Here is a 16,411-nt window from a genome sequence, read left to right as displayed (position 1 = left end):
GCTTGATGCACTATCAATTACTACAAGACGAGAGTAGAGAATAATCGAGGCTTTATTAAGCAGAGATGTGTGGCCTCCTGCAGCTGCTACCAGAATGGGAGCAGCTCCGGTGTGCGCGCACATTTATACGCTGCCTACTGGGTGGAGCCAGCAGGCATGGATTTACCCCGTACCTCTAGTACAGGAGCCTTACCATACTATATCTACTATACAGTTACTACATCTAATATACAGTTAGTGGTGACTACCACATTCACCCCTGTTAAAAACGAGTCCAGCGTGGGTGGTGGAAAAATTTACAGTTCAGGCAAAATTTACAATTTCAGGCAAAATCTACAGGGTCAGTCGGTCGGGTGCCTTGATCCTCCGCTGTGATCGCCTTGGTCCCGGTGGTGATGCGGGTGCTGACTTGGTCACCTGTGACTCCGTGAGAGTGTTGTCCTCGTCTTCATTGCCCCCGAGTGGAACCAGAGGGAGGACGGATCATCCTGGGGCGGGGGCTGTGGTGAGGTGTGCTGGGGGGAGGGTGAGTGGCCGGGGCAATCTGAGGGGGGGGGGGGGGGAGAGGGGGGTGTCGGGTGGTGGGCCGTGGGTGGGGATCCAGCTGGTGCCAGGTCCCGGAGGGAGACTGTGACCTGGCGCCCGTCGGGGTGTTCCAGGTAGGCGTACTGCGGGTTCGCGTGCAGTAGTTGGATTCTTTCGACCAACGGGTCCATCTTGTGGCTCCGCACTTGTTTGCGGAGGAGGACGGGTCCAGGAGCTGCCAGGCATGTTGGGAGCAAAACTCCGGAGGTGGACTTCCTGGGGAAGGCAAGGAGACGTTCATGGGGGGGTTTCATTAGTTGCAGTGCAGAGTAGTGATCGGATGGAATGGAGCGCGTCGGGGAGGACATTCTGCCAGCGGGAGACCGGGAGATTTTTAGACCGTAGGGCCAGCAGGACGGCCTTCCAGACCGTCCCGTTCTCCCTCTCCACCTGCCCGTTCCCCCAGCGGTTGTAGCTGGTCGTCCCTTGCTGAGCAGGAACTGACGCAGCTCATCGCTCATAAAGGAGGATCCCCGGCCGCTGTGGACTTTAGCGGGGAAACCGAACAGGGCGAAGATGCTGTTGAGCGCTTTAATGACCGTGGCAGAAGTCCTATCAGATGGCGAAGGGAAATCTGGAGTATTCATCGACCACGTTTTGGAAGTACGTGTTTCGGTCGGTGGAGGGGAGGGGCCCTTTGAAGTCCATGCTGAGGCGTTCAAAGGGGAGGGAGGCCTTCACCAGGTGCACTCGGTCTGGCCGGTAGAAGTGCGGTTTGCACTCCGCGCAGACCTGGCAGTCTCTGGTGACAGTCCTGACCTCCGCAATGGAGTAGGGCAGGTTGCGGGCCTTTATGAAGTGAAAGAACCGGGTGACCCCCGGGCGACAGAGACTGTCGTGTAGGGCCATGAGTCGGTCCACTTGTGCGCTGGCACATGTACCTCGGGATAGGTCATCGGGGGGCTCGTTGTGCTTCCCGGGGCGATACAAAATCTCGTAATTGTAGGTGGAGAGCTCGATCCTCCACCTTAAGATTTTATCATTTTTGATCTTGCCCCACTGACGCAGAGCCGGGATCGAACCTGGGACTTCGGCGTTGTGAGACTGCAGTGCTACCCACTGCACCACCGTGGTGCCCAAGTTGGGTTTTAAACGACATACGATTGTTGCTGATAACAGCTCTTTATTTCTGAATGCTGACAACCTCAACATTTTTCATAATCTCATTCTTGTTGGAAAAGATTGAAATAAATTTTAGCAGTTATTTATTATCAAAGTCAAGAATTTTCTTCCAATTGGAATTGGCAAAACTGACAGGCAAGGTTTGTTTTGGAAGAAGTGTAATTGCTCGTCCATGACCGGAAGAAAGTTTTCCTTTTTTAACAAATAGCTACCTAAACCAGCTGAAGAATGAAGAAAGGTATTACAGCTTCCAAGTACGAGATTTGAATATTTCTTTTTTTTTTTTAAAGAAAGTATCCAATTCTTTTTTTTTTCCAATCAAGGGGCAATTTAGGGTGGCCAATCCACCTACCCGCCACATCTTTGGGTTGTGTGGGTGAGATCACGCAGACACGGGGAGAATGTGCAAACTCCACACGGACAGTGACCCGGGGGAGGCTGGAACATTTCTGACAACTCAAAATCTGGAAAACTCATCAGTAAGGGATGGTTCCACAGCAATGCTGGATTGTCTCCTCCCTACTCTGTGCATCTGTTTTTAAATGATTTTACGGTTCCTCTAAATGGAAGCAGATTATTTTTAAACAGTTAAACTACTGTATTTAATTTGGTCATTTTTAGTATCCAATTATAGCAACCATCAGTTTTAGCTTTGCAGAAAGTAGTAGATTCGTTCATATGCAAGATTGGGTGACAATTTGGGAGCTGGGACTGACTGGACAGGAGGTATACATGAGACTTCTACTCCTGGTTCAGTCTCAATCTTGATCTCCCTCCCTAGTTTCCAGTCTTCTGCTCTTCTGTGTGAAAGAGGACTACACGGTAGCACAGTGGTTAATGCTGCTGCCTCATAGCGCTGGATTCAATTCCAACCATGGGTCACTGTCTGTGCAGAGTCTGCATGTTCTCCCTGTGTCTGCGTGGGTTTCCTCCGGGTGCTCCAGTGTCCTCCCACAAGTCCTGAAAGACGTGCTTGTTAGGTGAATTGGACCTTCTGAATTCTCTCACCGTGTAGAGGCGCCGTAGTGTGGCGACTAGGAGATTTTCACAGTAACTTCATTGCAGTGTAAGCCTACTTGTGACACTAATAAAGATTATTATACTGCCCTCCGACATGAGAAAGACTACCTTATGCTACTCGCTGCTTCCTGTTAGTTAGCCAATCCTCTATCCATGTCAGGATATTACCTCAAACACAGAGTTCCTATCTTGTGTAGTAGCCTTTTGAGTGGCGCCTTATCAATGCCTTTTGAAAATCATAATGTACCACATCAATTAGTTCTCCTCTATCGAATTTGGCTGATGCCTCCTCTGAGAACTCGAGTAAATTTGTCAACATGATTTTCCCTTATGAAACCATGCTGATTCTGCTTGATCAGATTATGATTTCCAAATGCACTGTTATTCTCTCCTTAATGTGGAAATGCCGGTGTTGGACTGGGGTGGGCACAGTAAGAAGCCTTACAACACCAGGTTAAAGTCCGTCAGGTTTGTTTGGAGTCACTAGCTTTCGGAGGGAAAGACCTGAACCCTGTCATTGGTCGCCATCTTGGACAGGCTTCAGGTCTTTCCCTCCGAAAGCTAGTGACTCCAAACAAACCTGTTGGACTTTAACCTGATTCTCTCCTTAATAATCGATCCTAATATTTTTCCAATAACTGAAGTTCGGCGAACTGGTCTGTATTTTACTGAATCTTGTCTCCTTCCCTTTTTGAACAAGGATATCATATTGGCAGTTTTCCAATCCTTTGGCACAGTTCCAGAAACCAATGATTTTTTGAAAATGACTACCAAAGCATCCATAATCTCTGTAGCTACCTCCTTTAAGATCCTGGTGCATGAACCACCAGATCCAGGGGACTTGTCAGCCTTTAACCCCATTAGTTTGCCGAATTGAAGTTTTTCATTGTATGCACTACACAATAACCTATGGGGATCAGATACAATTTACAATGGTTCAACATTGGAATTAGCCCCCATAACTCCACATCCTTAGATCCCCACACCCCTTTTGTTATTTTAAGACATTTTATTGGAATGCATATTTTACAAGAAGTAATTGTCATCTATTTACATATGTACAGCTCCCCTCCCCATGCTTTAGGTGTTTCTTTGGGGTCTTTTCTATTTTGTTTACTTTGCTTGGGCCCACCCTGGCCAGGTTCTGGGTCCTGGAGATAGTTTTGTTTGTTCCCCAGTTGGCATGGGCGTTTCCACCTGGGGAGGTGGGGTGTTGGTATCCTTGGCTGGCCCCCATTTTTCGCTGGGGCCCTTCATCCTTGACGGAGGACCCTTATTTGTGGCCCTGTTCTTTGCCCCCTGTTGTCTATTCTGGTTGTTCCCAACCCCCTCACCCCTCTCCCTGGCTTCCCCCACTGCCTTCCCTCTCCCCTTGCCTGTTTCCTGGTGTCTTGATGGCTCCTGTGTAGCCCCAACCTCCTCCTCGCTATATTGGCTCTTTGGGCTTTAAACAGGCTCTAGAACAACGCTTTGTGGAAGCCAACCTCTGGCACATGGATGGCAAATTTGATTTTCTCCAGTGGACAAATTCCGACAGGTCTACCAGCCAGTCTGCAGCTTTGGATCGTGCTGCTGATTTCAGCGAGCAATTAGGGAAGCAAAGGCAATGGCTTTGGCCCCCTTCCCCGCAAATAGTTCTGGTTGGTTTGATACCACAAAGACTGCCAATTTCAGGCTTGGCTCCATCCTCATCCCCACAACCTTGGGCATTGCTTCAAAGAAGGCTGTCCAGAACCAGATGAGTCTGCAACATGCCCAAAATATGTAGGTGTGGTTGGCCAAGCCTTCCTGACACCGTTCATACTTGTCCTCCACCTCCGGGGAAAAAACAGCTCATTCGGGTTCTTGTTAGGTGTGCTCTGTGCACCACCACAAGTGGAGGTGGAGTTGGCCCTGTTCAGTGCTTTGCTCCAGAGTCCCTACCTTAATCTTCCCACTTTTCCCATGTTTCATCCAATGGGAAGTGTGTCCTTTCTAATACAGATTCCTGCAGTTCCCTCCCAGGTTGCCAGTGTCCAGTAGTTCCTCTAACATTGTGTCTCGCGGTCTGTGGGTATGTTGCTGTCTCCTTGAGGAGGAAGTTCTTTACCTATAGGTGTCGCAGTTTGTTCCCGTTGGGTAGTTGTAGTTATTCTAACAGTTCCTTAAAGGTCGCTAACCTGTCCTCTGTATAAAAGCCCCGACCAGTAAGCGTCCTCCCATCCTGTCTCCACCTCCTAAAGGCGGCTTCTTGCAAGGCTGGCGTGAACCTGTGGTTGCTGCAGATAGGGACTATAGTGGACATTTTGGTTAAGCCCAAGTGCAGCCTCATTTGATTCCGGGTTCGGAGTGTGGCTTCCACTACTGGGATTGTTGAGTATTTGGCTGGTGGGAAAGGGAGAACAACCATGGCGATGGCCCGCAGGGGCGTCCCTGTACAAGAGCTCTCCTCCACCCTTGCCCATTCTGTTTCCAGTTCTTTCACCCATCCCCTCACTGTTTCTGCAGTGGCTGCCCAGTGGTAGTATTGTAGGTTTGGGAGGGCCAGGCCCCCCATGTTTCTTTTTCTTTATAGGACCTTTTTGAGGATCCTTGGGTTCTCTTCCTCCAACCCCCACACAAACTCCATAATCATTTTGTCGACTGAGTTAAAGAAGATCTTGAGGTTTAGATCGGTATAGTTCTGAACAGGAAGAAGAACTTGGGCAGCATGTTCATCTTGATCGTCTGCACTGTCCCTGCTAGGGAGAGCAGGAGTGTGTCCCATCTCTGTAGGTCCTTTTTTACTTCCTGTGCCAGACTGGCCAGGTTCCACTTGTGGATCCGTGTCTAGTCGTGGGCAATCTGTATCCCCAGATAGCGAAATTTACTTTGGGCTTGTTTGAATGGTAGTCCAGTCAGCTCTGCCCCTCCCTCTTTCAGGTTCAAAGGGAAGACTTGACTCTTGCTCAGGTTGAGCTTGTAACCCGAGAAGGTGAATGCTAAATTCTATCATACCGTGATCACTACTCCTTAGGGATCCTTAACCTTGAGATAATTTATTAAACTTTTCCCATCACATATTCCCAAAATATTCTGATCTCTAGTTTGCTCCATAACGTATTGCTCCAAGAAACCATCCTGAATGCACTCAATGAATTAATTCCCTCGGCTGCCATTTCCATTTTCATTCGCCCAATCTATATGAAAATTAAAGTTGTGCTTGTGCTCTTTTTACACGCACTTGTTATTGATTTTAAACTGTTTCCTACAGTGTGGCTACTTTCCAGGGGTCTATACAATACCCCTACCACCCTCTTCTTTGGCATTTGTCACTTGCACTCAAAACGACTCGAAATCCTCACTTCCACCCAAATTGACGATATATCCACTGAGCTTAGATTGTCACTGAGAACTGTACTTATTTCCTCTCCTATTGGAACAGCTACCCACCATCTTTTCCTTCTCACACCTGCCCTTCCTAAAGAGAGTTGAAGTGGTATCAGTACTAGGGGCAGTAAGGTGATGTAGTGGTTAGCACTGCTGCCTCACGGCGCCGAGGTCCCAGGTTCGATCCCGGCCCGGGGTCACTGTCCATGCGGGGTTTGCACATTCCCCGTGTTTACGTGGGTTTCGCCCCCATAACCCAAAGATGTGCAGGGTAGGTGGATTGGCCATGCTCAAAATTGCCCCTTAATTGGAAAAAATGAATTGGGTACTCTAAATTTATTTTAAAAAAATAATTGGTATCAGTATTAACCCAAAGTTCTTCAGTGCTGTGTATGTCAATTCTCCCCCTTTTTGTGTTGTCAGAGAGAACCTCCGAATCATTATTTTATCTTTTCTAACATTGATGTTCCCAACAATCACCAGTACTATTTAACAAAAATAAAAATCAGCAGAAAGCAAAATGAAAAGGGTGGCAAGATTTTGTTATTTTTCTCCCTGTCTTCTGCAAAAGACCTTGCTCTTTGCTGTGATCACAACAGTAACCAGAGACCCTCCAGGTCTTTGTCAAAATAGCCATTACTCAAGTGTAATCTTTGAAATTGCACGCTGGTAGTTTATTCTTTCACAAGGATACCACAACCAAGTATAACCAGTTCTCATGCAACATCCAGACACTCACTCTGTGATACTGTATGGTTATTGAAAGTTGGAACATTGGTTGATTTGAATTCTTCTCTAACCCAAGGTGTTGAGGCCAATATTAGCAACCTACCACTAGCCTGGTTTACATTAGTTAACTCCGCACAGGATGAGGATCAAAATTGCATCCATTGTTGTTTTTATAGCTAGATAAATGAGATGAAGAAGTAAAGATGAAAATGCTATTCTTTTAAACCATTTGATTTTGAAGATTTCTTGATTGTGAGATTTATTAAATATTTACAAATGTGGTGACACGTTAGCACAGTGGTTAGCAAGTTGCTTCACAGCTCCAGGGTCCCAGGTTCGATTTCTGGCTTGGGTCACTGTCTGTGCAGAGTCTGCACGTTCTCCCCGTGTGTGCGTGGGTTTCCTCCGGGTGCTCCGGTTTCCTCCCACAGTCCAAAGATGTGCAGGTCAGGTGGATTGGCCTTGCTAAATTGTCCTTGGTGTCCAAAAAAGATTAGGTGGGGTCACTGTGTTATGAGGATAGGGTGGAGGTGTGGGCTTGGGTAGAGTGCTCTTTCCAAGGGACGTGCAGACTCGATGGACCAAATGGCCTCATTCTGCACTGTAAATTCTATGATTCTATGAAATGTGAATAGACTAAATTGTGGTAGCGCACGCTAATTTGTTTGAAACATATACCATGATGGTCTTAATTTACTTCTTCAGTTGGGCCAAAAGTGAGCTTCTTTAAGCCGAATGATGAAGTTGTAGGTAAGTAAAGCCAATACATTTGACATTTCTTCAAATGTTCTTTTTAAATTGACATGCTAATGTGGTCATTGTGCTGCCTATCTCACAGGTATTCTGCCTTTGGATTGTAAAGAATCTGGACTCTCCAATACTCTGCTGGTTCATGAGCACAATCTTGGTATGTTTAACTGCAATGATGTGATACGCATGCTTTGTTATATCTGTAGTTGTCTTCCTTACTTTATCCAAAACCATGTAAGAAATAAGTCTTACTTTGGCTCTTGTGGGGGAAACGGGGAGGCAGTGACGTTGTGGTACTGTCAGTAGACTAGTAACTCAGACCCAGAGTACTGCTCTGGGGTCCCAAGTTCAATTCCCACTACTACAGATGGTGAAATTTGAATTCAGTTAAAAATCTAGAATTAAAAGTCTTGTGATTGGATTGGATTGGATTTGTTTATTGTCACGTGTACCGAGGTACAGTGAAAAGTATTTTTCTGTGAGCAGCTCAACAGATCATTAAGTACATGAGAAGAAAAGGGAATAAAAGAAAATACATAATAGGGCAACACAACATATACAATGTAACTACATAAGCACTGGCATCGGATGAAGCATACAGGGTGTAGTGTTAATGAAATCAGTCCATAAGAGGGTCATTTAGGAGTCTGGTGACAATAGGGAAGAAGCTGTTTTTGAGTCTGTTCGTGCGTGTTCTCAGACTTCTGTATCTCCTGCCCGATGGAAGAAGTTGGAAGAGTGAGCAAGCCGGGTGGGAGGGATCTTTGATTATGCTGCCCGCTTTCCCCAGGCAGCGGGAGGTGTAGATGGAGTCAATGGATGGGAGGCAGGTTCGTGTGATGGACTGGGCGGTGTTCACGACTCTCTGAAATTTCTTGCGGTCTTGGGCCGAGCAGTTGCCATACCAGGCTGTGATGCAGCCCGATAGGATGCTTTCTGTGGTGCATCTGTAAAAGTTGGTAAGGGTTAATGTGGACATGCTGAATTTCCTTAGTTTCCTGAGGAAGTATAGGCGCTGTTGTGCTTTCTTGGTGGTAGCGTCGACGTGGGTGGACCAGGACAGATTTTTGGAGATGTGCACCCCTATGAACTTGAAACTGCTAACCATCTCTACCTCGGCCCCGTTGATGCTGACAGGGGTGTGTACAGTACTTTGCTTCCTGAAGTCAATTACCAACTCTTTAGTTGTGATGGCATTGAGGGAGAGATTGTTGTCACTACACCACTCCACTAGATTCTCTATCTCCCTCCTGTATTCGGACTCGTCGTTATTCGAGATCCAGCCCACTATGGTCGTATCGTCAGCAAACTTGTTGATGGAGTTGGAACCAAGTTTTGCCACGCAGTCGTGTGTGTACAGGGAGTAGAGTAGGGGGCTAAGTATGCAGCCTTGCGGGGCGCCGGTGTTGAGGACTATTGTGGAGGAGGTGTTGTTGTTCATTCTTACTGCATGTGGTCTGTTGGTCAGAAAATCGAAAATCCAGTTGCAGAGTGTGAGCCAAGTCCTAGGTTTTGGAGCTTTGATATGAGCTTGGCTGGGATTATGGTGTTGAAGGTGGAGCTGAAGTCAATAAATGGGAGTCTGATGTAGGAGTCCTTGTTTTCGAGATGCTCTAGGGATGAGTGTAGGGCCAGGGAAATGGTATCTGATGTGGACCGGTTGCAGCGGTATGCGAAGTGCAGTGGATCAAGGCGTTCTGGGAGTATGGAGGTGATGCGCTTCATGATCAACCTCTCGAAGCACTTCATTACGACTGGAGTCAGGGCCACTGGTCGGTAGTCATTGAGGCACGTTGCCTGGTTCTTCTTTGGTACCGGTATGATGGTGGTCTTCATGAAGCAGGTGGGGACCTCGGAGTGGAGTAGGGACAGGTTAAAGATGTCCGCGAATACCTCTATCAGCTGGTCCGCGCAGGCTCTGAGTGCACGACTAGGGATCCCGTCCGGGCCCGTCGCCTTCTGTGGGTTCACTTTCAGGAAGGCCGATCTGACTTCGGAAGCTGTGATGGTGGGTATGGGTGAATTATGGGCTGCTGGGGCACTCGACAGCGGATTGTTGGTTACCTGCTCGAACCGAGCATAGAATGCATTGAGTTCATCGGGGAGGGGTGCGCTGCTGCCAGAGATACTGATGACCATGAAACGATTGTCGGAAAACCCATCTGGTTCACTAATGTCCTTTAGAGAAGGAAATCTGCTGTCCTTATCTGGTCTGGCCTGTATGTGACTCCAGATCCACAGCAATGTGGTTGACTCTTAACTGCTCCTCAAGGGCAATTAGAGATGGGCAATAAATGCTGGCACAGCCTGCGATGCCCACTCCCATGAACTAATAAAAACAAACATGTGGCAAGAATGTATACACACTATTTTAAAGATATAGAAACCCGTTTATTAAGTCTCAATGGCCAGAATTTTACATTATTCGGGAGGGCTGTGCCCCACCCAGAAGTGTGTGAAATCGCGCAATAAGATGTCAGTTGTGGTTCCCAACGCACACGCGCAATACTTTGGTTGGCGGGTGCACGGGAGAGTCTGAAGCGTGCCCGCCAACAAGTAAGCAATTTCACCCATTAAGAGGCCAATTAGTAATTTTGTGTGTCCCATCTACTTTAACGGTTCGCGGGCCGGCCAATTGGCCAGGCAGCCTTTACGCTTCAGCTGCCACCTCGCCCAGGACGAGATGCACTGTCTGGTCTGAAATAAAATCAAAGAAAAATCTGGGACTGAGGCTGGGTCTGAACATGCTGCCTAGACACTCTTTGGATAATTTTTCCATTGTAATTTATTTGTACTGACCTGCAGCTGCCCGAGTCCGCTCCGCAGCAGTTGTTTCCCGGAGGGAGCACATTAGAAGCACTAGCCTGCACCCCCCCTTTTTCTTCATCATCACCTTCTTACCGCCATCCCTGGCAACGCTGAGCGCGCGCGTTCCCCATTGCCTGTCTGTTAATTGGCTGGCCAGCATGAAATCGCGTTCAGGATCTAACCATGGACAGAAGCGTGTTTTGCGCCCGCTTCTGGGCCCACTAAGTGTGCGTGCCTGATGGACAAAAAATTCAGGCCCATATCTTTTTTATAGCTGTTTAAATGTCAACAAATAGATCAGTCTGTCTGGTTGTTCTGATTGAAGGATTTAACAAACTCTACATACTTGGCAGGCCAGCAACACTGTTCAATTCCCATACCAGCCTCCCCGAACAGGTGCCGAAATGTGGCGACTAGGGGCTTTTCACAGTAACTTCATTGAAGCCTACTTGTGACAATAAGCGATTTTCATTTTCATTTCATGTTGATACATTGAAGACCAAAAAAGTGAAAGGCACCACCTGCCAGCTGAAGGTCACAGCTATAAGAAGAGCTGAGGAACAAGGAGAAATTAATGATCTAGTGGTGAATGTGGGATAATCTTTCAGCTGTGGAATAATTCATTATCCAAGAGCAAACAACAAATGTGGAATAATTCATTACTTGACGGTGACTGTATGTGAGGCCAATAATGAGAAGATGTAGATGTTGAAGGGCCTGTACTGCGCTGTAATGTTCTATGTTCTATGTTCAGAAAGAGAAACAGTCGCACAAAGTGCAAAAGACATTTTGAAAGAGCAGGAGAAAATTATAGGGAAAGAGAGGCAGGAAGGAGAGTAAAGGGTAGTAAATAACTATACAAAGATTACCACGAGGAATTATCTGAAACATTGAGAGGAAAAAAACAAAAAGAAGAGCGATCCCATGCTGATAGAAAAAAATAAAAAGTGGATACAAGCAATTCTATGAGCAACCAGCTTGTGAGCTATGATGATTTTGAGCTCAATGGAATAAATGTTGACTCGCTGGTATTCTAGAAATATTTTCCAAGGAAGAAGAATCTAACAAGGACCCTAACTGTTGTGGTATATTCAGTTTGTTGTGAAAAATGAAAGCTGTATCTGTCTGACTTTTCACTAAGTATGGAAACAAGTGAACATGTCCATTCTTTCAGTTTCAGGGTGCGACCTCAGCAGCTGTAATCCATCAGTACATCTATAGTGTTCCCAATTAAATTAAGGCCTTCACGCATCGAGTTAATTGCATAGATTCTGTGTGTGTGTGCTCTGAGCACATTTTCTGGTTGGATAGCCTTGATTTCTATGACAATCGCCAGAGGCCCTGCAGTGATTGGCCGTTGCTGTGGAAATTGTGAAAAGCTGAATAGGGCAAAAATGCACCAACACTCATACCCCAAAATACCACTTGTGGGTGATCTGCGCTGTGATAAATTGTTTCCTTTTTTAATGCACGGTTTTGTCACTAATTGTTCCCTTTCAACCGTTTAACCCATGATGTGCCTTTTAAAGTTGAAGCTTGAATCCATGTTTTTCTGGAAGGTCCTGAAAAGCTTCTCAAAATTTAGATTATGCCAATGCCTTTTCCTCTCCACGTATGTAAAGAGACCAGTAGATCACTTTGTGCATATTCCCTTAGACTGATATATGACTTTGTAAAATGTCCGTCTTCATAAGCCTTTACAAACCTACCTCATAGCGCCTTTAGTCACCTCCACTTCCTTTTATAAAAATGTTGTTTTATTCCTTCATGGGATGTGGGCATCGCTGCCTCTGCCCGAAGGGTCAACCACATTGCTGTGTAGGCCGGACCAGGTAAGGATGAACGATTTCCTTCCCTAAAGGACATTCATGGATCAGATGGGTTTTTACAACAATCAACAATGGTTTGTTTCATGGTCATCTTTAGACTTTTTTTTTAATTCCAGATTTAAAAAAAAAAAAATTGAATTCAAATTTCACCATCTGCCATGGCAGGATTCAAACCCAGGACCCCAGAGCATGACTCTAGGTCTCTGCATGACTAGTCCAGTGACAATACCATCATGCCACTGCCTCCCCAAATATGTCATTGACCAAATGGGGATAAGAGAAAATTATTGATATTGTTCTGTATTTTTATGCTATTTCTCTTATGTATTTGTTTTTAAATGCAGTAACTAAACCCGAAAATGTGAGCTGGATGGATGCTGCAGGAACTATTCGTGATGGATTGCGTGCATACATGGCCTTGCACACACATTCTCATGTTAGCGCTGGAACAACTGTGCTAGTGATGGAAGGAGCAAGTGTATGTATTAAAAGTCTGTTCGGTTAAGGTGTTAGATCTGGTTAGTCCTTGCCAGTTAACAAATCCTAACATATTTATTATCTTCCTTAAAAAGTTTGTTAATTGCTAGTACCACATGGTCATAGGACAGTCAGAATTATCTTGTTGTCTGATGATGCATCGCAAAGCTATCCCACTGTATGGGTTTTTGGTTCGCTAATCTATTGTCCTGAGAACTCTCAATTTAATGTTTACATTCTCTTCTGTCATCTGTAGATGTCGTCCATTTTGGACAGTCTGGAATTGACCTTTCTGATGTGTTCAACTTCTGTGCTACGTGTCTGATTCTGTCAGTAGCTGCTTTGTTCCTTCATAATGGTTCCTTTACTGCATATTTAGACTGTCCATGTGAGTTTTAGTATTCTCGAGCATAAAACATTTTATAATAATTTGACTTTGTCACTATTTCTTGCTAATTTATTTAAGGATTGAGTTCCTGTTATCCATTGAAATCAGCTTGCAAATACTCAGACAAGGTTTTCTCAGTTTATTAACAATCCTTTGCTATTTTTGCCAGGGACCCGGGTTCCATTCCAGCCTTGGGTGACTGTCTGTGTGTGAAGTTTGTACATTCTCCCCGTCTCTGCTTGTTTTTTTGTCTGGGTGCTCCGGTTTCCTCCCATAGTCCAAAGATGTGCATGTTACGTGGATTGGCCATGCTAAATTGCCCGTAGTGTCCAAAAGGTTAGGTGGGATTGAAGTGATAGGGTGGGGTCCCTCCATTCCAGCAATATCCGTCTCTGGGCTATTAGGGAGGCAAAGGCCAAGACATCGGCCTCACTTGCTCCCTGGATCCCCTGGTCTTCTGACACTCCGAAGATCGCCACTTCTGGACTTGGGACCACCTTCCCCTTCAGGACTTCCGACATAACATCGGCAAACCCCTGCCAGAATCCCCTAGACTTCTGACATGTCCAAAACATGTGGACATGATTCGCGGGCCCACCCGCACACCGCCCACACAAGTCTTCCACTCCTTCAAAAAACCTGCTCATCCTGGCCACAGTTATATGGGCCCTGTGGACCACCTTAAACTGAATAAGGCTAAGCCTAGCACACAACAAGGATGCATTCACCCTCCTCAGTGCCACAGCCCAGCCCCCAACTCCCTACCCAACTCTTCGTCCCATTTACGCTTCACTATTCTGATCGGGGCTCCCTCCCAATCTATCAGCTCCTTTTAACTTTCCGACACCTTCCCCTCCCCTACCCCTGTTCTTGACTATTTTATCTCTTTCATCACTGAAGTTCCCCTGTAGCTGCCTAATCTAATCCAGCCTGTGGAGATCCAATAACCTGTCCACTCGCCCAGTCCATCACATGAACCTGCCTCCCATCCATTGACTCCATCTACACTTCCCGCTGCCTGGGGAAAGTGGGCAGCATAATCAAAGATCCCTCCCACCCGGCTTACTCGCTCTTCCAACTTCTTCCATCGGGCAGGAGATACAGAAGTCTGAGAACACGCATGAACAGACTCAAAAACAGCTCCTTCCCCACTGTCACCAGACTCCTAAATGACCCTCTTATGGACTGACCTCATTAACACTACACCCTGTATGCTTCATCCGGTGCCAGTGCTTTTGTAGTTACATTGTATATGTTGTGTTGCCCTATTATGTATTTTCTTTTCTTCCCTTTTCTTCCCATGTATTTAATGATCTGTTGAGCTGCTCGGAGAAAAATACTTGTCACTGTACCTCGGTACACGTGACAATAAACAAATCCAATCCAATCCACTCAGCAAATCTGACTGTTGATTTAAATAATATCACAATATAATTGGCTGAGAGTTTTGGCTCCCCAGAAATAAAAAGCAATTTATAGCTGAAGGACACTAAGCAGGGTTGATTTGGGGCAGGAGGGAAACCTTTTATGATCTTTTCCTGTTTGCAGACCAACATAAGAATTCTTTCAACCTTTGCACCCTTAATATAGAACATAGAACAGTACAGCACAGTACAGGCCTTTGGCCCACGATGTTGTGCCGAACTAGTCTGAAACTAAGATCAAATCCACCTATTCCCAATTATTCTAGTGCACTCCATGTGCCTATCCAATAACCGCTTGAAAGTTCCTAAAGTGTCCGACGCCCTAACCACTCTGAGTAAAGAACCTATCTCTGACATCCCTCCTATATCTTCCACCATGAACCTTATAGTTATGCCTCCTTGTAACAGCTACATCCACCCGAGGAAAAAGGTCGCTGAACGTCCACTCTATCTATCCCTCTCATCATCTTATACACCTCAATTAAATCACACCTCATCCTCCTTCGCTCCAATGAGAAAAGCCCTAGCTCCCTCAACCTTTCCTCATAAGACCTACCCTCCAATCCAGGCAGCATCCTGGTAAATCTCCTTTGCACCCTTTCCAATGCTTCCACATTCTTCCTATAATGAGGTGACCAGAACTGCACACAATACTCCAAATGTAGTCTAACCAAGGTCTTGTACAGTTGCAGCATAACCTCATGGCTCTTAAGCCCAATCTCCCGTTAATAAATGCTAACACACTATAGGCTTTCTTCACTGCTCTATCAACTTGGGTGGCAACTTTCAGAGATCTATGGACATAAACTCCGAGATCTCTCTGCTCCTCCACATTCTACAGAACCCTGCCGTTAACCCTGTAATCCGCATTCAAATTTGTCCTACCAAAATGAATCACCTCACACTTAACAGGATTAAACTCCATCTGCCACTTTTCAGCCCAGCTCTGCATCCTATCAATATCTCTTTGCAGCCTACAACATCCCTCCACATTATCCACTACTCCACTAATCTTGGTGTCATCAGCAAATTTACTAACCCAACCTTCAACTCCATCATCCAAGTCATTGATAAAAATCACAAATAGCAGAGGACCCAGCACTGATCCCTGCAGTACACCGCTGGTGACTGGGCTCCAGGATGAAAATTTACCATCTACCACCACCCTCTGTCTTCTATGTGATAGCCAGTTACTGATCCAATCGGCCAAATTTCCCTCTATGCCATGCCTCCTTACTTTCTGCATTAGCCGACCATGGGGCACCTTATCAAACGCCTTCCTAAAATCCATGTATACAACATCAACTGCTCTACCTTCATCTATATACTTAGTTACCTCCTCAAGGAATACAATCAAACTTGTGAGGCAAGACTTTCCCCTCACAAATCTGTGCTGACTATCCTGGATTAAGCTGTATATTTCCAAATGATCATAAATCCTATCCCTCAGGACCCTTTCCAATAATTTACCTATGACCGAAGTAAGACTAACCGGCCTATAATTCCCAGAGTTAGACCTATTCCCTTTCTTGAACAAGGGGACAATATTCGCCTCTCTCCAGTCTTCAGGCACTATTCCTGTAGACAGTGAGGACATAAAGATCAAAGCCAAAGGCTCTGCAATCTCATCCCTCGCCTCCCAAAGAATCCTGGGATATATCCCATCAGGCACAGGGGGACGTATCTATCCTCAAGCTTCTCAAAATTTCTAACACATCTTCCTTCCGAATATCTACCTCCTCCAGCCTACCAGCCTGTATCACACTATTCTCCTCAACAACGTGGCCCTTCTCCTTTGTGAAAACTGAAGAAAAGTATTCATTTAGGCCTCTCCAATATCTTCAGACTCCATGCACACGTTCCCACTACTGACCTTGACCGGCCTTAACTTCACCTTGGTCATTCTCTTATTCCTCACATACAAGTGTAAA

The 16,411-nt window shown here is 45.9% G+C and overlaps 1 protein-coding gene across 8 annotated transcripts in view; it reads left to right on the top strand.

Moving 5' to 3' along the window:
* The window catches only part of cryzl1 (crystallin, zeta (quinone reductase)-like 1), a 119,352-nt gene that overhangs the window by 41,781 nt on the left and 61,160 nt on the right, over positions 1-16,411 (top strand). For all 8 annotated transcript variants that reach the window (XM_072513369.1, XM_072513362.1, XM_072513368.1 and 5 more), the window contains 3 exons: positions 7,510-7,554; positions 7,643-7,711; positions 12,536-12,669. In XM_072513369.1, the coding sequence (XP_072369470.1) occupies positions 7,510-7,554; positions 7,643-7,711; positions 12,536-12,669 (248 nt within the window). The remainder of the gene's footprint in view (positions 1-7,509; positions 7,555-7,642; positions 7,712-12,535; positions 12,670-16,411) is intronic.

Source organism: Scyliorhinus torazame, chromosome 8 (genome assembly GCF_047496885.1).
Source record: "Scyliorhinus torazame isolate Kashiwa2021f chromosome 8, sScyTor2.1, whole genome shotgun sequence".
NCBI classification, from domain to species: Eukaryota; Metazoa; Chordata; class Chondrichthyes; order Carcharhiniformes; family Scyliorhinidae; genus Scyliorhinus; species Scyliorhinus torazame.
This window is presented reverse-complemented; position numbering and strand designations above follow the sequence as displayed.